This window comes from Myotis brandtii, unplaced genomic scaffold (genome assembly GCF_000412655.1).
Source record: "Myotis brandtii unplaced genomic scaffold, ASM41265v1 scaffold923, whole genome shotgun sequence".
Classification (NCBI taxonomy): Eukaryota; Metazoa; Chordata; class Mammalia; order Chiroptera; family Vespertilionidae; genus Myotis; species Myotis brandtii.
In genome coordinates, this window is record NW_005371804.1 from 725,655 (window position 1) to 752,768 (window position 27,114).

General features: G+C 43.0%; 1 protein-coding gene across 1 annotated transcript in view; it reads right to left on the reverse strand.

Moving 5' to 3' along the window:
* Positions 1 to 27,114, reverse strand: part of DSCAM (Down syndrome cell adhesion molecule) — a 474,915-nt gene that overhangs the window by 356,174 nt on the left and 91,627 nt on the right. The window contains exon 3 of the mRNA XM_014532929.1: positions 21,833 to 21,979. Within this exon, the coding sequence (XP_014388415.1) occupies positions 21,833 to 21,979 (147 nt within the window). The remainder of the gene's footprint in view (positions 1 to 21,832; positions 21,980 to 27,114) is intronic.

Consider the following 27,114-nt stretch of genomic DNA (forward strand, 5'->3'; position numbering starts at 1 on the left):
TAATGGGGGGGATGAGGACACATTTGTAATACCTTAACTAATAAAAAAAAGAAAAAAAAAGAAAATAAAGACTGATAAAAATCACCATAATTTTTTCTCCAAATGTTATTACAATTTTAGAGTCTACAATTTACTTGTTTTTCATTTTCTAAGAGATGAGTTTTTTAAACATATGGCTATATTAAAAAAAACTATCCAAATTCAAAACCATCAACCATTTATTCTTTGAAAAAAATACTAGGACAAAACAATTCTTATGATGATTTTTGAAGCTGTCTCTAAAATACAATGTTACACATATGAAAATATTTAAAGATAATTCATCTAAGGTCTTTATCTGTGAACAAAATCAATTTTCCTATTTAAAGGGGGGAAAATGCCATAATTTTTAAAACTCTGGTTAAAAAAACATAATATAAAACCTATCATAACTATTTTTAAGAATACAATTCAGAAGTGTTGGGTATATTCAGATTATTGTGCAACCAAACTCCCTAACTTTTTGTTTATAAACCTGAAACTCTGTACCCATTAAACAACAACTCCCCACTTTCCCTCCCCACCCTAGCCCCTGACCCCCACCATTCACTCTCCATGTCTAGGAAACTGACTACTCTAGTACCTCCCATAAGTGGAATCACTTATCTTTTTGTGATTGACTTATTTCACTCGGCATAATGTCCTCAATGCTCATCCATGTTGTAGTATGTGTCACAATTTTCTTTCTTTTTAAGACTGAATAATATTCTCTTGCATGTATATACCACATTCTGTTTATCCAGTCTTCTGTCTATGAACATTTGAGATGTTTCTACCTTTTGGCTATTGTGAATAATGCTCCTGTGAACACAGGGATTCAAATTTCTCCTCAACAATTTATTTTTTAAAAAACGAGTTTCTAATTGCTTTTGCATTGGTGATTCACCATTGTCTTAAAACAAAAGCAATTATAAAAAATAGAAGACACGTCAAATATATATTTTTTTTCATGTAACTTGTACAAAAGAAAATAGTTGGTCTTCATCAAATAACATTGCTATTCCGTTAGAGGGGAAAAAATCCCAATTTAAAAATTAAAACTAAGAAGAAGTGAGAAACATTGCTGTAATACAAAAGCATGGAACAAGTTGAAAAGGACACAATTTATATCCATGTTCTAATTAGAAACATGACCACATAAAGTTTCTCCAGAGAAAATCGATTGTAGTCTGACCACATTAACTTTCTTGAAGAGATATAAAAGTTCATTTCCCTCACTACTTGATTTCAGAAGAAAATTTAAGCTCTGTCCTTGATGGAGAAGTATTTGGAGAAAGATAAAAGTGAACAGAGAAAATGACCCAAAGGTTGAAAATTGTCAAACTTAAAAGAAGTGGTTGGAAGAATTTCTTCTGAAGAAGAATTGGCTGAGAGTAGCCTGGAAAAAAGATAAAGTCTCCACACACTAAACAAGAATGAGGAAGGGGTGACTATGGGCAAAGGAGAACATGGTCTAAACTTATAAAGATGAATTAAAGACAGCCTGGATGCTCGATAAACAGAAGAGCAAGGAGAACCTAAGTCGGCACTTCTCCAAGAAGCCACATTCACAGCGAAGAGTAGAATGTGCTCTTTACATGTAGCTTAAATAAATGAAGCAAAATTAAAGAGTGAATAACTGAGGTGTCACCTGGTGCCCAGAGTTCTCAGGGGGGGGCAGTTGAGAAGAGCTCACCATCATTTTTTGTCTCAAATGCCTAAACCATTCGCTTTCCTTAATTTGGTCTAACCTGAAATTGGTCACTGAGAAAGCAGCTGAAGTCGGGGGTGAGGCAGAGTAAGAGCACGTCAGATAAAGCCCATGGTGAAACAGAAGCGAGAAAACCAGGTGAGCAAAGCTAGGAGGCAGTGTCTTGTGAAAGATGCAAAACCAGCCTTCGGAAGGTACTTTTAGAGAGCTTGAGACAGGAAGGTCCTCCCCCACCAACACCAAGAAGAGATTTTCTAATAGGGCTCTGCCTATTATTACAAGCTATTCATTTTATTTGATAACATCTATAATAATAAAAGCATAATATGCTAATTAGACCAGACAACCTTCTGGACGAAGCCAGGGCTGCAAGGGAAGCCCAGGTCCCGGCTGCCTGCCTGCGGCCAAAGAGAAGCCCAGGTCTCGGGTGCCAGAGGGAAGCCAGTGCTGGCAGCCTGAGGAAGGAAGGTGTACTCTTGCACGAATTTTGTGCATCAGGCCTCTAGTTAAATAATAATGTTTTTCTACCTATTAATAGGACCACCATCTACTAAATTCTCCAAGCCAAAAATCTGGATCATCCTTGATAACCATCTTTCTGTCACCCATCACACACACACACAATCTATCAGCCAACATATCAAACCTTCCCCAAGCATTTCCCAAATCTGCCCTCATGTCTACAACTCCCGTCAAGTCTCCACCATGTATACCGACTACTCATTCGCTGATGCATTTGCTCCCACTCCCCACTGCTCTCCATATAGCAACCATGGTCACATGGTCCCCTGCTGTCCAGTATTCAACAGTTTTCTATTATCTCTATGAAAGAACCCAAACTCCTCAACTGGGGTGAGAAGGCCCTACCACTCTCAGCTTCCTTCTCCAAGCTCATTGCTCTTGGAGGTCTTGGTCCCCCTGAGGACCCACACAGAGCTGGTTCCCTCTTGCTGCTCCATCCTTTCCTCCCACTCCACACATGGTCACTCTGGAGCTGGCCATGATGGTGTCTTGCTTTGTAGTGGTGAGGATAAAAATAATGCCAAGAAAGGTATGAAATAAAATCTGAATCCAATAAAACCCATAACATCTATGAACTAGATTCTAGAAAAATAGAAATTTCAGATTTTTCTACCCATAAACAGTGTCTGTCTTGTGCTAACATCTAGCTCATTCTTAATCTTTAGTCAATGAACCTAAGACTTAAAAAAATGCCACTTTTATATAAATCAGCTCTAGTTCCCTTAAATTCTAACATAGTATTTCCCAAATTGTCTTATAAGGAGCATCATGGATGGTCTTGAGAGATAAAAATAAATGAAAATAAAAATTTCCATGACCATAGGATTCCCGGGGCATGGTCCTTTGGTAAAGAACTGTGTTATTATTTTTTTAATATGTCCTTTCCTAAATTTTTAAAAATATGTTTTTATTGATTTTAAGAGAGAGAGGAAGGAGGGGGATGGAGAGATAGAAACATCATTAATCGGCTGCCTCCTGTATGCCTCCTACTGGGGACATGAGCCTGAAACCCAGGCATGTGCCCTGACGGGGAATCCAACTGGTGACCTCTTGGTTCATGGGTCAATGCTCAACTACTGAGCCACATTGGCCAGGCCTAATTTTTTTGGGGGGAACCCAGAATCCACATGACCTTTTCCCTATCCACTTAACCTCTCCATGGACACAGCTTGGGACATGCTGGCGAAGCCATCCCATCAACTTGGAGGAGCATCACTAATTGTAAAGAAGAACAATCTTCTTTATGGTTCTAGTCTTGCCCCAGAATTTCAGAGCTTATAACCAGCAGGAAAACAACACTCCAGAGAATGTATCATTAATTTTTAAAACATGACATTCATAATCTGCCAGGTTCTGGTTTGAAGACGTGCCAGTTGTTCATGTTAAGCTGTGTACTCTGAAGATTCACATAAAAATACCATGGTTTCTTGTATAGGCGTGTTTCCTCCGTTTTTCATTATACAATATTTTAAATGTACACAGAAGACAAAACGAGTATAATGAACCTCCATGTGTCCATCACCCATTTTAAACATTGATCAGGTCTTGCTGCACGCTGCCCCCGTGCACTGGATTCATTTGAAGCAAATCCCAGAGAGCCTAAAGGTATTTTTTTTAAGAACTAAATTTTGGTTAATATTTGTCATTAAGAGTAAAAAAGCCACAAGTCTAACCCAACATTTACACATACATAAACAGACACATACAAAGTGCACATGTGTTAAAACACATCATTCCAGTTGCTTTTGAGGTAGGCTGGAGTCCCTACACTCATTTCAGGGCATGGCATGGGAGGTGTGTTCATGGATCTCTCTCGTGTTCAGTTACTGATGATAAGGACTCGGTATAAAATGTTTGTTCCAGACCACGGGGACCGATACGGTAGCACACTTTTTTGACTGTCAGATCGGTTTGATCCACACAAACACGTCAACAAAAGCAGATCAGCAGGCTAGAGCAGAGAAGAAAAAATCAATACATCTTTGAATTAATCATGCAGCCGTCAGGGGGAATCCTGGTGCACAGAATTGACGTGGACGTGCGGCCTATTTGCTTTTCGCTTTTCTTCTGGTGCTCTTTCATTTCCATCTAGTGCCCAGTCCTTATCGAACTCTGTAACTGAATTCACATAACTGTCCCTAATTGATACTTTCTGTCCCACCCAATTCTTTTAGGAAAGGACTTGAGACCCAAAGATAAGTCAAATTTAAATTCTAGGAAACAGTGCATTCCAAAATGCTCATTTTCCTCCAGCCTTGAAATTCTGGTTCCATATGACAGTTACTAATAAACAAAATTCTCGATAAGACTGGATTTTACATCCTAGGTAATAACGTGATGTACCAGGTGCATAAAGAATTTTCCTGAACCTTCATGTTAGGTTCTGACTCTCACCATTGTGAATACCCCTGTTGTTACACAGGGGCTTTAACACGTTTGGCACTCATGCCACCTCAGTTTACCAGATCCTCCCAGGCAGACATATCCTCAGTCACGTGTCCCTAGGCCCAAGAAATATCCTGTCATATGTCCATAGGCCCTTCTACTCTCCTACTAACCACTTCACAAGGCACAGAGTAACGATCAACAAATCAAGTCACTATTAGAAAAAGTAGCCTAATCATAGATCCTGAATTTACAATAGAAGCAACAATAGGTATTTGGATATTTTTTTTCCTATGTACTGCAAATAGGTATAAAATTTGAGATATCTGTGATGAATGTGTAATCAATGAATATTTTAAGTACATAAAAGCAGTTTTCTTGCTTCATTCTTTTTCTTTAATAGACAATTATGCATGCACTTACCACCTAACAAAGATTCCTTTTTAAAAATCTCAATATAAAATTTAAAATAAACATTCTGGTAATTTTGATAAAAGACAAGAGGGACATATATGTAGTCATCTTTCACGTCAACAAATCAAACTCAGTAAACAAAGAACGAGAAGGCACTGAGAAAAATCCACCTGGATCCACATGTTCAAGATGGCAGACAAATCACGTGAGGATCCCAGCGGAAGTCACCCGTCAGGCCTCGGAGAAGCCAGAGGCTCTGACCTCACGTCTGACATGGACTTCAGAGTGGCCTGGACACCGCTTAGGCAGAGCCAGGACGTCCTGGCCAGCACCGGGAGTTTCAGTTCTCTTCACTGAGGGAATTCGGCAGAAGAGAACCCCGTGGAGACATGGACGGGTATATCTTTCCTCCCACAGTGGGAGGACAGAGAGTAGAAGTCAGCAGAAGAGGGAGTAACTGGGACAGATTGGGGCATGGACTGACGGAAAATAATGACAAGGCCAAGTTCCTAGGCGCTGAGTAATTGTTTGTGGGTCATTCAAACACTCCCCACCAGGCTGAGATATACTTTTCTTCAAGATTTCATTGTTCATGATGGGAATGTGTAATCTAGATAATGTTCTAAAATCCCGAGTCCTAGAATCATTTTTTGAAAGCAAATGACTTAGCTGGGGAATTGGAGCTGTGGAAACACGTCCCATGCGTCCAGATGGCCCCTGCGCTGCCTTTCCTTGGAGGCTGGAGCCCGGCCGCCTTTCCTTCTGGGAAACAGGAAACGGCCCTCCTCAATCTCAAGTTCATTCAGCTCTCTCAATGACAGGGTTCAATTCCAACAGATAACAATGCCAGGAACTGAAAATGTCACCATCTAATTAGGGTGGGGGAAACAACACAGCATGGCCTTTCTTTCCTAATGCCATCTATAGTTTGAACATGGCCTGCTGAGGGCTTTTTATAAAATCCCCTTACTCTTCCTGGTACAAGAACAATTGTAGTGGAAGTGACTGGCACAGTTCCATGGGCACAGCAAGAGGGAAAACGTACGTGTAACAAAGGAGCAAAGGCAGCAAGGACGGACAGGAGGTCAGGAAAGGGTGAGGCCTTCAACATGAAACGTAGTCTGAAAAAGACACTCCCAGCATCTTTATCAGAGTTTCACATGGTACGAACCGCAGTTGGTCTACTCAGCGGTCGCCAACCTTTCAGACCTCACGGACCACCAGTGGTCTGAGGACCACCACTTGGCGACCTCTGGCTACGTGATGGGTGACAAGGTTGAAAGGAAGCAAAAAGTGCCTGAAATTCATGCGGGTTTGGGTGCTTCTGGGTTTTTCTGGGGATCCACTGCTTCACAGTTTTCCTTACCTCTTCAGCACGTCCCTGATCCAAAAAACATCAAGAAACATTAATCTAAGGACATTTCCACCTATAAAGGAATATATATGGGTATATATTTTTTTCATTCCCAGATATACAGCAGGTTGCTTGCATCAAAACACATTATAAATATTTGACATGGAACTACAACTTCAAAACTCAGAATTGTAAGTCTACTTCAAAATGATTAATTTTGAGAAGTACAATTTTCAATAAACTTCTTTTAAATCAATAGTTAAAACCACCCCACCAGTCTCCACAGTTTCTTCAATATAGTAAGCCAGTGCCCTTTTAAACGGGTCATAGACTAACAAATGGCAACCTTTACAACAATGCCTTATGCATAGGACGTGCTTAAATGAGTCATGAAGGGATTTTAAATTCCCAGTGAAAACAACCACAACAGGCTGAGCCCTCACGTTGCCACTCACTGCCCGGGGGCCTCTTTCTTCATCCATGAACTCATTCTCCCAGGCAATCTGAGCCCAGGATAGAGAACGGTGGACACTCTAGGCAACATCCCCATCCTCACCCAGGTTCACATGGGTGAGCCCACAGGCTAGGCACCTGCCATTCTGCTGCCCCCGCTCCTCCACACACACACACACAAGGTGACCTTTCCAGGGCTCCACCGTGAAGGTCAGAAGGATACCCGGTGCTCTAACCCAGAAAACCACAGGCTAGGCACCTGCCATTCCTGCTGCGCCCCCCCACCCAAGGTGACCTTTCCAGGGCTCCACCATGAAGGTCAGAAGGATACCCGGTGCTCTAACCCAGAAATTCTACAACTGTTAGGTGCAGCTTCATCAACTGGTGGAGCACACTGATCCCTATCGGAAACAGGCACACCACGCACAATGCCATAAGTAGAGCTGACTGTATTTACTGAGTGTGTGTGTGTGTGTGTGTGTGTGTGTGTCCCCTTAGATCAGCGGTTCTCAACCTGTGGGTCGCGACCCCTTTGGGGGTCGAACAACCCTTTCACTAAGACCATCGGAAAACACATATATAATTACATACTGTTTTTGTGATTAATCACTATGCTTTAATTATGTTCAATTTGTAACAATAAATACATCCTGCGTATCAGATATTTACATTATGATTCATAACAGTAGCAACATTACAGTTATGAAGTAGCAACGAAAATAATCTTATGGTTGGGGGTCACCACAACATGAGGAACTGTATTAAAGGGTCGCGGCATCAGGAAGGTTGAGAACCACTGCCTTAGATAAATGAGAAAAGTACATTCCCAGGCACAAGCCCGAGGCTGTGGATCCAGTACATCGGGAAATGCTATAAAATGCCCCTAAAGGTCTTGGCATATAAGGATTTCCATCAACTTGCACACCTGCCCATATTCAGTGCCGTATTTTAACAAAGGCTGCAGCATGGAACTGTAAGGAGGTTTTAAAAATAAAATTATTTCATGAAAATCAGAGGCAGCATTGACTTCGGGGCTAGTAAATCTTGGGGATTTGGAACATCTCTTTGCCTCGAACAGCATCCTGTTGTGCAGTCGGCCGTGAAATCCCGGCTGCCTCCGATTGGCCTGCCCGGATGCTCTACACTGGAGGAGAGGAGCGAGAGTGTACTGTGCAGTAGCAGGAAAAATGTAGGAAAGTGAAAGCTCCTCTTAACACACTGAGAGTAATTTGAAAGAAAACAGGGAGGTTTTGACACATATGTAATATGTGTAATGACACATATGTAATACCTTAATCAATAAAGGAAAAAAGAAATAAAAGTTGTTACACTTGCAAAAAAAGAGAAAGAAAATAGCACCACCATTTTGATGGGAAAGTTGCTCATTCAACATTTATTCAGTAAATGTAAGTTCCTACTATGTGACAGGCATCATGTTATACTTGAGGTCAATGGGAAGAGATGGCTTTAAGTTAAAATTAAATTATTTTCATCCTAAACGGTCTCCTCTAGTTGTGCAATATTGTTTCCAAAAAAAAACCAACACCATGAAGTATATTGTCCTTAAACCACAATTAAGTGCCCTAAATATGTCCAATGTCCAGAAGGTTATACTAGCTTGGATCACACCATAATCAAAATTTATTTACTTGCTTAAATATATCCCCACTCTCAAGTTATGGCTGTTGTAATTTGCATGTCATTCAGTTGACAATTTGTGTTGACTCTAAGGCATTTACACACTGTGGGAAACTGAAAAAACATTTTTTAAAAAGAAAAAATCTCTACTAGAGAGAGAGAACTGCAAGACAGGACCTTGGACAAGTCGCTGAAACTCGCTGGGCCTCAGATTTCTCATCTATACAGTGGGGCCCATGAGAGTAACCGCCTATGAGGCTGTTGCCAAGTAGTTAGCTATAACTTGACATACACTGCTAGCTTTTCCGCAAACATATGCTGATTTATCTGGTGTTTAAGACAAAAAATAAGACACTTTCATTCTATCTAACTCATGGCCCATTTTATATGATCCAATTTCTGTTTAAGAAGATTAAACATTTAATAAAGTAAAGAGTTGCTTATGCTATAAAATCCAACAGACTCTGAGTTCAGTCGCACTCTAATGTTCTCGTATTGAAATTGTAGGATTTGGGTCAATGTGCTCCATGACGCCTGGACCACTTCTCACACTTTAGCAACGCTTCTTAAACAGAATTACTTCTGATGTTGCTCCATAACAAACTCCACACACACAAAAAAATCAATTTATTTGTTTTTAAACCATGGAGTCCTGAGCACCAGGAACACTACGTTCCTCTTTCCTTTAAAGGAGGGAAACACAGGATTCAGATGCCCAATAATCTCTTGAAAAAGAAAACAGCAGCATTTATCAGACGTGTGAGTGCTCACTGTATCATCAGCTTGTTTCCTAACATCTGTCAGATGGTAATACATCAGTGTAACCCAGAAAGCTGGGCAGGGGAGCAATATAACATGACGAGTTCAGAAGTTGCAGATCAGATTTAGAAAGTGAGTTGACATGCAAATCATCTCTATTAGTTAGCGAGGGCTGCATAACAAAATACCACAGACTGGATGGCTTACACAATGAACAGTTATTTTCCCACAGTTCTTGAGGCTGGAAGTCTAAGAGTAGGGGACCAGAATGGCCAGGTACTGTTGAGATCTCACTTTCTTCCTTGTTGTGTGCTCGTATGTCTCTCTTCCTCTTCTTATAAGGCCACATTCCTATCAGATTAGTGCCCAACACTTAGGATCTCATTGAACCTAAACTAACACCGAAAGACCCTATCTCCAAATGCAGTCACACTGGTGGTTAGGGCTTGTGAGTTTGGGTGGGGGGCACAATTCAGTCCATAGCATGAAAATGCAAGCCAAGCAGTTTGCCTATACTCCCTGGTGTCTTGGCCCTGACCATCCTGATTCTGACCCCATCCTGGCCCAGCCCAGTCCGACACAGGGCAGGTTACATCAGCAGAGGGACAGGCAGCTGATGGTATGGCTGCCAGCTGGCATTCTAACACAGTTGGGGCAGGACTAACACAGCACAGGAGCATCCGTACTTCTTGCCAAGATATCTGTACTTCTTGCCAAGGATTCCTGCTTTTTTTCTTCCTTTAAAAATTATTTTTTATTTAAGGATCTCATTAATCAGCTATCTATCATGTGTGAAGCAGGAGCTGGAAAGACATATAATATGTGTGAGAGAGGGTAAAAAAGGAATTGGGGAAAAAATTTTAATGTTCGGGGTTGAACAGTGTCCTCCCTGAATCTATGCTCTTTCCAGAACCTCCTGGTGCGACCTTAATTGAAAATGGGGTCATTGTAGATGTGATTAGTTAAGATGAGATCATAGGAGTAAGGTGGGCCCTTAAGCCAAGATGACTGGTGTCCTTGTAAGAGGAGGTGGGACACAGAGACACACACAGAGGGAAGATGGCCATGTGACAACAGCAGCAGTGATTGGAGTGATGCAGCTACACGCTAAGGAACACCGACTGCTGGAACCACAAGAAGCTAGGAGAGAGGTATGGACTGAGTTCTCCCCTGGAGCCTTCAGAGAGAGTGTGGCACCCCTGATGTCCTGATCTTGGACTTCCAGCCTCTGGATCTGCGGTGGAACACATCTGTTATTTTAAGATGGGGTTAAAGGTGTTGTCTTAATGTGTTGCTTACCACCTAATTTGTGATATTTTGGAAACTAATAAATGCTATCTAAAAACTGAAGAATGCAAATGCAAATTCATATTTGGTTGGAGGTGGCAGGAGGAGAGGAGGCAGTGGGGAACAAATAAGCCAAAGAGAGAAGACAGGTCCACAGTTAGAATCATCTCCATAGAAGTGATGGATAAAGCCCTGGGAAAGGGATGAGATGACCAACAGAGAAAGTTGAGACTGATGAGAAAAGGGAGCGAAGACTGAGTTCTGGGGTTACTTACAGGTCTGAGCAAGAAAGACAAGATAAGGAAAGAGACAGTGGATAAATGATCAGAGAGGAGAAAGTCAACCAGGACAACGCAGTGTAGTTTGTCACCCAAAGGAAGGCAACAGGTGGAGGAGGAAGGTTGGTGTGTGAATTCTTCAAGAAGGTCAGAGAGAACTGGCACCAAGAGATAGCCTTGGCATTTGACATCAGGAAGTCCTGGGTGACCTTGAAAATTTAAGTGTCAGTAGAATGTAAGAGGCATAGCCCAAATCAGGAGAGGTTAGGAACAGTAGTGGATACAGACTATTAGTTTTAAAAATGTTCCAGGAACAACAACAACAAAACACCAGAAAGAATGAAAAGCACACAGTAGTACGAAATTTGACAAAGGGAACATTTCTTTAAAATCGGGGGACTGTGTCAGAAGAAACAGTGATCATTAAAGAGATGATGCCAGAGGCAAGAGGAGAAACTTGAAACAAGGTCCCAGAAAACTCCAGGAATCTTGACAATGGCACTGGCTGGAAGGAAAGAGGAATATCTCACCCTGTGAGAGAACACACGAACATATACCCAATGTTTGAGGTAGGAGGGAGAGCTTCGAGAGCTGATTTCAAACTCACAATATAAAACGATATAATCTTTGAAAGATTAGAGAGTAGATCCAGGAGAGGCTGGGAATGGGGAACTTAAGACTCTGAGGAGAAGCTTGGCCAAGCCACCTTCAACATCACGGAAGGAATCAATAGAAATATGAAAAGATCTGGAGAAATAGTGAAGGGCCAGTTAAAATCAATTGGCGGGAATGGTCAGCGCACCAATCCCTAGCGATGCTCTTTAGGCTGGACTGGCAATTCTACCGATGATGGGCTACCTAGGAGAGAGGAAACCTAGGGTGCTCAAAGCTTCATCCCCTGTCCCCTCTGCCTAGCAGTGAAGCCACAAAAGGCTGACAGTCATTGGGACTCGGTTTGGTGATTTTCTGGAGCTCCAGCCACCAACCCACCTTTCGATGAGGGACTCTCCTCCACTTGGTCCAGCCCAGGGCAATGGAAGCAGCAGCAAGAGCCCCATACAATCCATGTTTATCTCAGGTCTTGACTTTGATTCCATGTTGATCTCTTATTCTTTGTGTTTATAAATGTTTATATTGAAATCTTCATGTTTAAGGTTTATGTTTGTAGATCTTGGGTCCTGCCTTCTTATTGGATGGCTCATTGACTAAGGAAATTTTGATTCATGATATCTGATTTTAGCTTGATGACAATAATAACATTAACAATATTAGTGTTACCAATGCCTGGTATTATTTTGTGAATGGTCCTGTTATCCCCTTCAACTTTCCTGCTATGAGAACTCAAAGATGAACAAGAGACCAGAAAATGCACCTGCGTCCAAATTATATCTGATTGACTTGGCTGACCATCTGTTTCCTGTGCCTAGAAAGAACCAAACGTCATAGAGAGAGAGGAGCACAGGCAGAAGACCCCTCATAGCTGAACATAAACTAAATTTACATTTAGGTGAAGCAAGGAAAGAATCTGGTCAATTGTCGGGTCAATATTAAAGTAATTTGGGGTGAGCTCTAACTGTAGGCTGGGAAATCTGGACATTAGGGGATGAAGTCCTCATAGTATACAGTGTCTCATTCCCTTGCGCTCTCTAGTACTTCATGCTGGACATACTGAAAATGTGAGTTGAATGAGTGAAAAAATGAGCCATCGTCATTGAGGAAACACTTATACAGAGAAGAGTTCACATAGTAGGTCTGGGACTCCTCTCCCTAGAAAGGCCTGTTTGCAAGTCTTGGAGCTGGGGTTCCTATAGGGTCCCACCACCCTGATGGTTCAGAGTGGCTCATTGTGCCTAACCTGTGCAAACAATACTGTTTTCGCTGGACACCTGCCCTCCTTCTGGAAATCTGGAATTGATGTATGTGACAGTCAGAGGGTGCCTGTGTGACCCCCCCGCCCCCCCCAAATAACACCCGTGGGCATCGAGTCCTTACTGAGCCTCCATGTCGGTAGCATCTCACATTGGTTGTCACTGCTCCCTGCTGGGGGTTGTTTCCTGGGTGACGCCACGGGGAGACTCTTGGAGGAGTGTGCCTGGTTCCCCCAGATTTCTCCTCCCATCATGTGCGTGCCCTTTGCTGACTTGCTCTGTGTCCCTTCCCTGTAACAAATCCCAGCCATGAGCACGACTGTGTGCCTAGTCCTGGGCATGCTGCCAGGAACCTCCAAGCCCTTCACACACATAGAACGTAAAAAGTCTGCGAGGGTCGATCAAAGAGGGGAAAACTTGACCTGGACAGTCATTGGCTTGACAAATGGAATCTTCGTATCCTGTCATTTTGTTGTGAGGGGAACCAGCACAACCATCTTTCATCCACATGAGGCGAAAAATAAAAAAGCACTTTTCCACGATCACGCGGCCAATCTGTGCTAGAGCCGCACTTAGGAGTCCTGTTCTCCTGGTAACACTTGGAGTGGGGAGTCAAGGAGTGTTTTAAGTTGACCTTCATTTCATAGAAGATGGGGTGGCGCACGCGCGCAAACACACACACACACACACACACACACACACACACACACACACGGCTCTCCTGAGATCCTCTATCTAGCTCAATCCGTTATCACATTTTTCTGTGTGTGTGTGTTTTTGTTGTTGTTTTCTTTTAAAAAATGATTATGTTAACATGCCTGTGGCAATGTGTGTGTCTCTGTCCCAGCAGATCAGAAGTCAAAACAGATTTGGGGGGGAACCCCTATCACCTACAGTGCACAGTTTCTGCTTGTGAGAGGGGCATGTGTCCTTCCAAGGGCTGAACCTCAATCTGTTATCACATTTTTCTGTGTGTGTGTTTTTTTGTTGTTGTTTTCTTTTAAAAAATGATTATGTTAACATGCCTGTGGCAATGTGTGTGTCTCTGTCCCAGCAGATCAGAAGTCAAAACAGATTTGGGGGGGAACCCCTATCACCTACAGTGCACAGTTTCTGCTTGTGAGAAGTGAATGTGTCCTTCCAAAGGCTGAACCTGGGAGACTTCCGTTTCCTCTGATCTTTCAGGACCTCATTAGTGGGTTATTTTTGGAATAACTGACGAGCCACTCATCTAACATGACCTTTATTCTCAGTGTCATGAAGAATTGCCTCCAGATCCGTAAACAACCCAGTTTTTAATTACTTCCAGGTGGCAGTGGAGTAACACGTTAAAACAAGATTAGTGAGCAACAGACTTAACTGGCAAAATTGTGATCAATTAGTGGCTTTAAAAAAAGAAAGAGACCAAGACCCTGCCTTCCTGTGAACTTTTGTGTGGAATATAGAGGGGTGGGCAAAAGTAGGTTTACTGGGCCATTGTCACCTTCTGAGTTAATAAAGCTCCTGTAAGAACCATAACCTGCATGTCTTTTTCCATTCAAACAACTGTAAACCTATGTTGCCCACCTCTGTATCTTTCAGTTACCTCACTCCCCAAAGAACAGCACAGTGAAATAGTGCATCATTCTTCCTTCCTATTCCAGTTGCTGCCTACCTCCTGTGCTGAGAGTAATTCCAGTGTTGGAAATGTGCCTCGTATTTGCAAGAGAGAGAGAGAGAGAGAGAGAGAGAGAGAGAGAACAGATAGCGATATGGATGGAATAAATAGATGGATGGAGGGAGGGAGGGAGGAAGGGAGGAAGGAAGGGAGGGAGGAAGGAAAATTATCTGTTCCAGTTTTCATTTGTTCTATCAATTAGTTTTTAGTGAGTGTCACAGAAACTCTTCTCTAGTTCCGCCACTCCCTGGTACTTTTAAACCGGTGACTACAGGTCTGTTCCTTAAGTCATGTTGATGTTGATCACATTCCCTTTACTCATAAGCACCTTGAGGACTGAACTGGGTCTTATCGCCATAGCAACCTGAGCAGCTATGCAGCAGGTTGCCTTGAAAATGCTCAGTGACTAGGAATAAAATTAAAATATAAGTGCCTTAGAAAGAGGGAGCATGGGCTCGCAGAGCCCTGTGTCACAGTCACACAGCACATACATGCTGACACACCCACCAGGCATACCTTGCTGCCCCAACAGCTGTGCACCTCTCCCTCCAAAAGACAGCAGACCCATCCAATCTGCTCTCAGTCTAAGTCTGCAGGGCTGTGCTGACGGAAAACCTCGCCCAACTGGGTTGACTGTATCCATGATCCATTTTTTCCTAATCCTCAAATGCTAATGGACTTTTCTGAATGGACATCTCCCTCCCCAGAAAATCATTTGAGGGTGTGTCTTCCAAAGCATCTGGCCCATGCTCCTGTGACAGCCCTCACACCCTCACAGCACAGTACTCTCTCCCTGGGGCTCCCTAAGAGCAAAGCCCAATCCATGGGGCCAGGGAGGGGAATGCTTCCAAAGCACAGGCTCTGCCTTATCTAGGATGGCCAGACCCAAACTCAGCATCCAAGACTCCAACAAGCATCTCATGTGCAGTGCTAGGCTGATGTCCTTTGATATTTAAGGTGGGCAGGAAATGGTTCTTTTACCAAAAACGCAGGAAGAAAAGCATCTGTGGACTTGAACTCATTGATCCTGAGATAAGATCCTCCTTGACTCGTCACTAATAGAGGTGTTCTGATGGGAAACATTGTGACAGAAATCGGGCCAGGGCTGAAGAGGGAGGCAGATTCCCTGGGAAGAGTACAATGTTTGCTTTCTCCATTTTTTCAAATCCAGTTTCCCTTGGGCTGTGTCTTTGATGTTAATGTAGCTAAACCCCCAGTGAGAGTCTCAGAATTTTATCAGCGAAAACAGACAGGGGATGCTGGGCTCTCCCATCGCTGGCCTCCCTAATCAGGAAGAAATTCACACCAGGCCACTGCGTGGAACCCAAACATGAAGCTGTTGTTATTGTTCTTTTCCATAATGGGGTCTTATGTCTCTATCTCCATAGCAAAACCTCCCAAGGCACAGTACTACCCAAACTACTACATTTTTATTGGGCAACATTCATATGCTGATGTTGACAAGCCTTTCGTTTTGGCTTGGGGAAGTAGTAAGGATGTCTTTAAAATGAGTATAAACATCATGGCTCATTGTCCTGGCTCATTTCAGTTAGGTAGGAAGGCGGTAAGTCAGGATCTATCATCAAAATTGAGGACATTAGATGACATTTAACCCATCTGTCCCTGCAATACACATTTTCAAGCCTCCTATTGTCCATTGTTCCAGAGTCTGAGAGTGAAGGTTAACCATGTGGTACCTGATAGTCCAGGGGAAGGGCCCAGGGGAAGGGCCCAGGGGAAGGGCCCAGGTGAAGAACCCAGGGAGACGGCAAAGCAGAAGGAAGACAGCATCAGACCTTAGGAGCCTCCCCTTCCCCTGGGAAATTACAGGATTCCTACCTTTAGGCCTGTCCTAGCTTGGGCTGCTATAACAAAATATAGACTGGGTGGCTTAAACAACAGACATTTATTTTTTGACAGTTGTGGAGGGTGGAAGGTCAAGGTCAGGGTGCCAGCATGGTGGGCTCTGGTGACAGCCCTCTTCTGGATTGTAGACAGCAGCCTTCTCAAGTGTCCGCGCATGGTAGATAGAGCTCTGGTGTCTCTTCTCCTAAGGACACTGGTCCCATCATGAGGGACCCCTCTTCATGACCTAATATAATCTTAATCACTTCCCAAAGGCTCCATCTCCAAATACCATCACATTGGGGGGCGGGGGGGATAGGGCTTCAACATGTAAATTTTGAGGGGATACAAACATTCTGTCCATAGCAAGACCACTGTGGTATTCTTCTCAAAGACCATTTAAAATGAACCAACTTAATATCAGTGAACTAATGACCTCAAATGACAAGGAGGCACCACTTGATTCCTGAGTCTAGAGCAGGGGTGGGCAAACTTTTTGACTCGAGGGCCACAATGGGTTCTTAAACTGGACCGGAGGGCCGGAACAAAAGCATGGATGGAGTGTTTGTGTGAACTAATATAAATTCAAAGTAAACATCATTACATAAAAGGGTACGGTCTTTTTTTTTTTTAGTTTTATTCATTTCAAACGGGCCGGATCCGGCCCACGGGCCGTAGTTTGCCCACGGCTGGTCTAGAGTCAGGTCAAGTTCAATCTGCCCTGGGAAGAAATCAGTGAGTGGCCTACTGTGCAGTAACCTAATGAGAGCAGCTGCTGGAATGGCTACTGAAACTGCAGTTCACATGGCAACCGAGATAGACACCTGATAGTTACTTCTCTCCCTATAAGAACATAATCCAGTCATTTATTTTCTCTTCAAAGATAAAAGGCAAAACATAGAAGACATGCCGGTGGAAACTGTTTCATTTCTTTTTATAGGAATACACCATTTTAATTTTTGTAATTGAAAAGGAATTCCTTTATGACAAACACTCATTTACCTTGGCCAAGATTTCCAAAGAGCCCACAACATCTGTATGAGGCCAATGCTCAGCCATTAAAACAGGCCTTTGCTGCTCTGGCCTCCCACAAGGTGCTCAGGACCCAGGACCCAGGACCCAGGGGTGGAGCCAGACAACCCAAGGCAGGTGGGCCAGCCTCAGCCCGTGCAGACAGCTCTCACCCTGCGCAGGTAGCTTCCTGCCAGGAGCCTGAGAGGAAGCAGCAGCCAAGAACCTCCTGGGCACCACGCCCAACCCTCCACCCGCCTCTCCACTTACTGCTGTAGAACACTTACACAGACTGGTGTTCATGGCTCATTTAACCCATCACTTTCTAAAGAACTAACGGAAGTGTCCCAGCCTGACTCAGGGGAGGCTGGGATATCTTGGAATCCCAGGAAGAGAGAGGTGGGATGACAGCCACTGCCAATGACTAAATCTAAACTACTTCAACAAGGAGTTACTGGGCTCATCAAGGTTAAGGTAAAGACACACCTTAACCTTTTCCCGACCATCTGCTGTGCACAGGGGTGTCTCTCCTGGAGCTCACAGCTAACTCAGAAAAAGTCCCTTGGTTTCTGGGACCTCTGTGCTGTTCGAGGTCACCCCCTACAGTCAGACCCAGCAATTCCACTTTGGGAATTTATACAAAGAAAACAACACCACTAATTCAAACAGACATGTGCATCGCCATGTTCACTGCAGCATTCTTTACAATAGCCAAGATATGGAAGCAACCTAAGTGTCCATCAATAGGCAAATGGACAAGGACATGGTGCATATACACAATGGAATATTACTCAGCCATAGAAATGAATGAAATCTTGCCCTCTGCAACATGGATGGACTTAGAGCAGTGGTTCCCAACCTTCCTAATGCTGTGACCCTTTAATACAGTTCCTCATGTGTGGTGACCCCCAACCATAAAATTATTTTCGTTGCTATTTCGTAACTGTAATTTTGCTACTGTTATAAATCGTAATGTAAATATCTGATATGCAGGATGTATTTTCATTGTTATAAATTGAATATAATTAAAGCATAGTGATTAATCACAAAAACAATATGTAATTATATATGTGTTTTCCGATGGTCTTCGGCGACCTCTGTGAAAGGGTCATTCGACCCCCAAAGGGGTCTCGACCCATAGGTTGAGAACCACTGACTTAGAGGGTATTGTGCTAAGTGAAATAAGTCAGACAAAGACAAAAATCTTATGCTTTCATCTGAGTATAGCACTAATTAAAGGTGTCTAAGAAACATACGAACACACCCATTACATACATAATATATATAGAACCTATATTAAAAACCTACACAGAGACTCATACAGATAGAGAACAAACCAATGGTTGTCAAAGTGAAGGGCGGAGGTGGGAAGGAAAAAAATGGTGAAGGGAATTGAGATATACAAACTTCTAATTATAAAATAAATAAGTCATGGGGATGTAATATACAGCACAGGGAATATTGCCAATAGCATTGTAATAAATATGTACAGTGACAGGTGGTTACTAGACTTATCATGATCACATCGTAAGGTATATAAATGTTGAATCACTTGGTTGTGCACCTGGAATGAATATAACACTGTATGCAAATTATACGCTAGTAAGAAAGTCAATTGACCATGGGTGTGATTATTTCCTTCTAGACTTCCCACTCTGTTCCACTGATCAGCAGGCTTAGCTCTGCACCAATATCATGTGGTCTTGATTACTGTTGCTTTACCATAAACTCTGAAATTGGAGAGTGCAAGTCCTCCAAAAACAAAATAAAATGAATACCAGTGCCTCCCCAACCACTCAGCCCTTGGGGTCCAGAGGAGGGAGGGCCCAGCCAGGCTTGTCCTCTGGGCCTCCCTGCCTCCCTGTCACACTCAGGGTCCTGGCCACAGAGAGAAAAGTAATCCTGCCCCACCTAAGCCAGCCCAAACTGCTTTATTTACTGTGATCACCAGTGGTTTTTACCGTTTGCAATCTCCCATGCCTTCATGACCTCCTTCCCTGGGCATTTGGCAGGTTCACTGTGCGGGGCTCAGGCACTGGAAACCAGGGCTGACAGTAGCCATTGCCAGTCACAGTAGAAGGCTGCATTTCCAGGCTTCCCATGTGTGGCTCATTATACTGCTTTGGGGCCCTGTTCTCAGTCTTAACTACCTGAGTATGAAAATAGTTTACATTCTCACTCTCTGTCTCAATCTCCCTCTGTCTCAATGTCTCTATCTATCTATGTGCCAATTATCTATCAGGAATCTATCTACCTATCCGTCTATCTCTGCCATGTGGAGCCTCTTGACAATACCCTGTGTTTGATTAAATGGCTTTCTTATAAACAAACAAAAACTTGCTATTAATGTATTCCAAATGAGATAAAAGCAGGTACTAGATCTGTTTTCTGGATATTTTTGTGAAAGAAGAAAAGCCAGGTGCTTATCCATGATACATGTTGTTATTTTTTAAATGTTGCCCATGGATGAAGCTCCTGTGCCTGACTGAGGAGTGGACCTGGGAGTCGCCTGTCCCTATCAGCACGTGTCACCTCTGTATCTGCCTATCAGCATCCTCTCCATTCACTTGGTATAAAATCCCTTACATTTCAATTAATTAGGTTTGTGTTTAAAGAAAAAAGAGTGTATTCACATAGACTGCAAAAAGACAGAACCTGCATATGTGTGTAGCACTAACTACAGGTGTTTAGGAAACATATGAACACACACATTATATTATAAAAACCTACACGAAACCTATAAAAGATCTATCTATAGATAGCTATCTAGGTGTGTAAAACCTCATGGTAAATACTTTGATTTCTCACCCAGATTTCCAGGTATTCTCTCCTTCCAGGAACATGCCCCACTGAAGTCAGGCATGACCATGGGACTTGCTTCGGCCACTTAAATATGAATAGAAATGGTGTGTGTCACCTCCACGTAGAACAGCGGTTCTCAACCTGTGGGTCATGACCCCTTTGGTGGTCGAACGACCCTTTCACAGGGGTCGCCTAAGACCATCCTGCCTATCAGATATTTACATTACGATTCATAACAGTAGCAACATTACAGTTATGAAGTAGCAACGAAAATAATTTTATGGTTGGGTCACAACATGAGGAACTGTATTTAAAGGGCCAGAAGGTTGAGAACCACTGACGTGGAAGCAGGTAGAAGCAGTTTGCATTCTCCCTGTCCCCTTGCCCCTCCAGGGCAGACCCTGAGGTTGTTAGATGGCTCTTATAAGATAGTGGAGCCTCCATCAGCATCGACCCCCGAGTGTGGGAGATTGCAAATATTGCCCAAACTCTCCCCCTCCCTGAACCCACACGATCTGACTCTGGGCTCAGCCAGATGAACTTATTACATATAATCTCTCCATCTGCCTCCAAGAAACCAAAACAACCTCTAAAGAGAAGCAATTAAAACCATTAACAATCAAAATTAGCAACTAGAAGTGCACAGGTGAGTATCTATCCTGATTATTGCAATAGTTTTCAGTTCTTAAGCATAGTATGTCTGTCATACTCTAACAAATAGGATGATGAATCAACATTTATTGTTCAATAAAGTGTGAGGGACTTCAAATTCACTGTAAAGATGATATTAGGAAATGCTGAAACATCTATTACATCCTAGTTTACTGTGATATACTTTAAAGGCCCAAGATTTAATTTTTGATTTGGACTTTTTAATGGTTTGATGATTTTTTTCATTGTTCTTAAATAGTAACCTATATTGTCTACCAGGCCAATAAGCTGATAAACAGAAATGCTTTGTCACCATGAGAGTTTAGTTCCAATTTCTTCTCTCTGTAAATTGTCAAAATGTTGACAGTATTCAAGGATTACATTCAAACGCATGTGCGCGAACGTGCATACACATCCATGACATAAAGGAAAGCAATTGTTTATAACCCATTGTACCACATTCAGTGCCCAACACAGCTGTTTGCCAAAAGCAGCCAACAGTCATCATCCAACCATGTGCAAGCCAGGAAACTGAGGCTCGTGCCCACATGGCCTTTCCAGGTAAGTTGTAAGGAGCAAGGACTCAACTCAAAAGCCGCCATGGAAGAAGTACCCCTCCTTCTTAGAAGCCAGATTTCCATTGTCTCATTGGTGGACACCAAAATAAGCCAAGAAATTACTTATATACAAATAGACATATTTCAGTGCTGAATAGATATTCTAGCTAGAATCTTCAAGAACGAGGCCAGAGACACCTCATCACTCAAAGACCTCCGAAAGGGTCAAAACGGCAGAAAATCAGAGCTTCATTTTCTAGTTTCCAGTTTCAGACTATCCGTCCTCAATGTACCACCAAGGCCTCTCACAGACACGATAATCCTACCTCCCTATTTCCAGCTGCATAAATAAAAACACAATTTCCTTATAAAAGTAAAACACCAGCTATAGCGTATCGTGTAAGTAACTAATTTTGATCCATTCAATCACTGAAGAATATCTGATTCGAGCCACGTAAACCAAGATGAAACGTTGATGCCGCATTTACTCATGAAATAGCATCCATCTTAAGGACACTAGTTCTCGACTACGATGAACGCATAGGAAGAGGCCCGACTCGATGTGTGAAACACCCTGTGAGAAGGTGAGCCTGACGCGCTCGCCTGGAGGCGCGGAGCCTACCTGAGATGAGTGAAACAGTGTCTTTCTCCCATGAGACGACGGTGATGTACGCCTCCACCGAGGAGGGGATAATGCACTTGAAGACCGCGACATTGCCTCTCATGGTTTTCTGGTCCTCCACACGGACTGTATAGGGCTCCCGTAAAACTGCAAGACAGGAAGGGGACCGGGTAACACAGAGGCGACCTCCTTCTGAGAGCATCTCATCTAGATGTATACACTGTATCTCATGGATAGGAACTGCATCAGAGAGATTTATGGGGGGAAATTTTAAACAATCTACATTTCACGTCTTAAGGACTTTCATTCATTAACAATAAGCTCCCCAAATACGAAAGGGCAAGGGTACACCTAAACAGAGTTCATCTCCCCCAGAGGCAGTTCAGTGTGGGAAGTAGCTTCTAAGTGGAGTCATGATGATAGAAAACAGCTCTCCGTGTCCTCTGAGGACCAAGAAAAACATTTCAGACTATAAAGAGAATTTTAAAATCCAAGAAAGGCAACCTCTCCTGGAAATGCTTGAAAACTACACAACAATTAAAAGACTCTTCATGAATGACATTTTAATGACAGTTGCAAAGCAGTTTGGGAAACAGTGATCCTGCTGTCCATCATGTAGGAAAGGATGCTGAGGGAGCCTGCCCGAACCCACAGCAATAGGACTATCCCAGAAAGTGCTCAAAGGGACTTCCATGAATGAAGCATCTGGGTTCAAACTTGAGCCCTACCACTCTTGCCGGCTATATACTAGGGATTTAGATGAAAACATCTACCACAAGGGATGGTTGTAATGACCTGATATGATGGTTAAAGCACTCAGGACAGGCTTGGGTACAGCTACACAAATCCACGCCATGTCCGTGGAAGACCTCTGTGTCCAGGGCAAGGAGACACCCATGTGTCTCACACACGTTATCCCTCATGCCAGCTCTGGAAACATGGGAAGGGCTTACTTCCTGAGTGCTTCATTGTCCTCCAATTTGAAACAAAGGTGCTGGTGCAGGAAGATCTTCACGGTCTGGATTTTCTAAATCTTTGACTTTCTAAGATACCCAGATCTCTTAAAATTGTAGTCATTTATTGGAAAATATGTGGCAAGAAAACTAGCATGAAATTAATTTCAAAAAAATGGCATATCAACAAACATAGGAAGAGTTTCAAAAGGGAACTGTCCTCTTGGGCAGAGGTAAATAATGCCACCTTGTTTTCGCTTCCTTTTTTCTCTTCTTTTCTTCTTTGTTTTGGATTGTTTTTTTAATGAGTCTATTGTTTCTACTTTGTTGGTTAGCTAGCCATAACTCGCTGTTTGGTTATTTCAGGGGTTGCTTTTTGTGGTATCCATCTGTAACACCATCATTTATATTCAGGTGATCTATACTACTTCCTATAGAATAAGAGAACCCTAAAACATTGTACTTCTCTGTCTACTCCAGGCCTTAATTTTATTTGTACATATGTTACAATCCCCACAAGACACTGCTATTATTTTGTTCAATTATTTTTTTAAGGATTTTAAATTTAAAATGGGGTTTATTTACCCATGTAGTTACTTTTTTCATTATTCTTCTTTGACTATCCTCCATCAGGTATCATTTCTTCTGATTGCAGGACATTTTTTCTAAAGATGTCTAGTAGTGCAAGTCTTTCAGATTTTGTGTGCCGAACGCCTGTATTTCACCTTTATTTTTGCAAGATTCCTGCGTGCAGATTTCTGGATTCACAGACCCTTTTCTTCCAGGACTTCAGAGGTGCAGCCTCACCGTGTTCTCACACTGATTCTGACGGAGTCTGTCGTCATCTTTCCCTTTGTTCCTCTATGTGTGATGGGTCCCTTTCTCTGGCTGTTTTTAACGTCCTCTCTTTCTCATTGGTCCCAAGCAATGTCTTATGATGCACCCTGGTGTGTTTTTCTTCATGTAGTTTATGCTTAGGTTTCCTAGGCCCATGGGATCTGTTGGTTTATAGTTTTCCTCAAATTTGGAACATTTTGGCCAGTATTTTAACTTCTTTTTTGTTTTATCATCCATTTCTTTGGGGAGTCTATTTGTATAGTAAGCTTATTTGACGTATTTTTCAAGTTTTTGGAATAAACATTTTTTTTCCCAATCAGTTTTAGGTTTACAGAAAATTTCACAGAAAGTACAAAGAGTTCCCATACGCTCTTCCTCACCACCCCTACAGATCTCATTATAAGCATCTCAATTAGTGTGATACATTTTTATAATTAATAAATGAATATTTATACATTCTTATCAGCTGAAGTCCATAGTTTACATTAAGGTTCACGCTGTTAGACAGGACTATGAATAATGTCATGTATTCATCGCTAAGGCATCATCTGGAATAATTTAGCTATCCCATAAATGTCCTATTTGCCCCACAACCCTTGGCGACCACTGATCTTTCTACCTTGCCATAGTTTTGCCTTTTCCAGAATGTCATACCTTTGGATTTATACAGTATGTAGCCTTCTCAGATTGGCTTCTTTCACTTAGTAACATGCATTTAAGGTTCCTCTATGTCTCTTCATGGCTTGATAGTTTATTTCTATCAATGAGTAATATCCCATTGTTTGGATGGATATACCAGTTTATTGTTAAGAAATATTCATATTCTTGTTAAAATGTAAAGAAAGACACTTTAAGAATTTTGCAATAGGAGCCATGATTATTTCAATTGGGAGATAAATTTTGCTCAACTGTATGTACAGCGAGAACAAGTGAACATAGAGAGCCAACCACAAAGCAAGGGGGTCAGTGGGTGGAAAATTACTAAGAGGAGACATCAAGGGTAGGGGAGTCTTGTTAAATGTGGGCTGAACACTTACACATCACAGGTGAGAGGAGGAGCTCGATCAGATGTTAACAGTGATCAAATAGCAAATATCAGAGGTGGGGAATGACTTCGCAGGACTCATGCTGAAACTGGGCTCAGGGAGAATAGACACAGAAGGTCAAACTAGTTGAGAAGAGGGCTCAGAGGAGCCTGACAGAAATTTACTCAAGGATGGAGTCTTCGTCATTATCCATTCACATACAAGAGGGCATCTTTGTTGCTTGCAATTTTTAGTAATTATGAAAAAAGCTGTTATAAAAATTCATGTGCAGGTGCCCTGGCCAGGTGGCTCAGCTGGTTGGAGCATCACCCCATCCACTAAAAGGTTGCAGGTTTGATTCCCAGTCAGGTTGTGGGTTTGATGCCTGGTAAGGATATGTATGGGAGGCAACTAATCAAAATGTTCTCTCTCATATCAATGTTTCTCTCTCCCCCTTCCTCTTTCTAAAATTCAATAAACATGTCCCTGGATGAGAATTTTTTTAAAAAAGATTCAGCCCTAGCCTATTTGGCCCAGTGGAGAGACTGAAGGGTCCCAGGTTCGATTCCAGTCAAGGGCACATGCCCAGGTTGCAGGCTCAAACCCCAGGGGCCGTGCAGAAGTCAGCCAATCAATGATTCTCTCTCACTGATGTTTCTCTCTCTCTCTCCCTCTCCCTTCCTCTCTGAAATCAATAAAAATATATTTTTAAAAAAGATTCATCTGCGGGTTTTTGTGTCCTGCATCTGATAAATTGGGGCAATCATAGGGCTCAGCTGCTTTATTCCAGTTTCTCCAGGATCACTCCCCTGCACCCTGGGGTGGCCAGGCTGGAAAGCTGGCGCTGGGTATATTTTGTCTGTGTGTGGTGGTTGCTGCTACAGAAAGAAGAGAAAATGCAGCCCTTGCTCTTCCATCTTGGCCGTAACCAGAAGTCCAGCCAAATGCCCTTCACCACAGCTCACTAAGGGAAAGACATGGTGAGGGTTGGACTTGCCCCTGGTCACACAGCAGATGATTCTCTAAGCAGTGAGTACAGCACACGCAAGGGACAGACCAGGGCAAGTGGCCTACTCGTTCCGGTCCTTAGGACAAAGAGGCCAGAACGTGTTTTATTTTACAGGAAAACTAAGATTGCTGGTTAATGAGACAGGATGGGTCAACTTGCTGTAAACTAGTAAGAATACGAATGTTCTGTACCGCCACAGGAGAGGGTCTGAAGCCATTTTACCCAATGGGTTCTTCCAGGGAAACCCCTGTGCCAATGCCAAGGGAGCTTCAGAAGACCTGCTGCACTGGGGGTGCCCCAGGAGTGAGTGCTCATTCTACACAAACCTGCAGGACAGTTGGCACTGGGCATCAGACAGCCCCCCGCTGCCCTCCTGCCCAGCTCTGCACCGGCATCGACACAAAAATGGGGAAACCAGCCTTTCAAGCATCCACTAAGCAATCTAAAAATTATCACAACCAGGATGTGCTCATAAGAAGTAAATTAAAGGAGAAGAGACATTTCTTTGGGGCAATGTGACTGTCCGTCGTGTAAGTCCGAACGGACACAGCAGCGGTGTGGGTGCTGGGCTCCCGGCGTCAGGAAAACCAGCACGTGGACAGCAACTGCGTAACTACGTGGAAGGTGGCACAGGTGCCAGGCCAGGCGATGGCATCCCCACCCCTCCCCCAGTCCCTCTGCCCTGCAGAAGCAACCAGTTCTAGACAAACTCAGAAAACAGCAGTTAAAGCCGCAGTAAGCATGTAGTTCCTTTATCTGACCGGAAACTCGAGGCAGAAATAGCAGATTCACACATACAAGCATAGCTGTTTGAAGTCCCAGGTTTTTCTGTAAGTTTGTCTTTGTAGCCTAGGAATATGTTTTTTATGACACACTGAGTTTTTTTCAGCCTTCCAGGTAGAAGGCATTACCCAAGTCCCCTGGCGTCTGATTTGGAGGTCTCTACGCGAATTTCACGTGCTTATTGTATTTATTCGGGACATCAGTTTTTCATCTCTCTTGGTGAAAGCCAATCTTCCTTTCTTAAGTGCATTTCTGTGCAAGTCTTGGAGTTCAGGAGCTTGTCATGGAAATCAAAACGCAGCTGGGAAATGATGGCTGGTGGGACGGGAGGCAGTCTGACGCTGGGTGCTTATGTCCAGGAGACCACGCGAGGGCACTGGGAAGTGGCTCCTGTTGTGATGTCTTCAGGTGAGGCCTCCTCACCTACTGCAGAGGATGCCCACGCCGCTGCCCTGCTCCCCGGGGCAGAAGACAACAGTCAAAGTCACGTTCGCTTTGCCCTGCCATTACGTTGAGTTGTCTCCCAGTATTTGAAAGGCTAGGCTTAAAAAAAACCCATTAAAACGCTGTTTGCTAACTGGAGTCTAGCTGTGTGTTTGTTTTTCAGGGTTTTGTTAAATCGTTAGAATGACACACTGTGTCCTGGATGGATAACTTTTAAAGTCTGCGAATCAG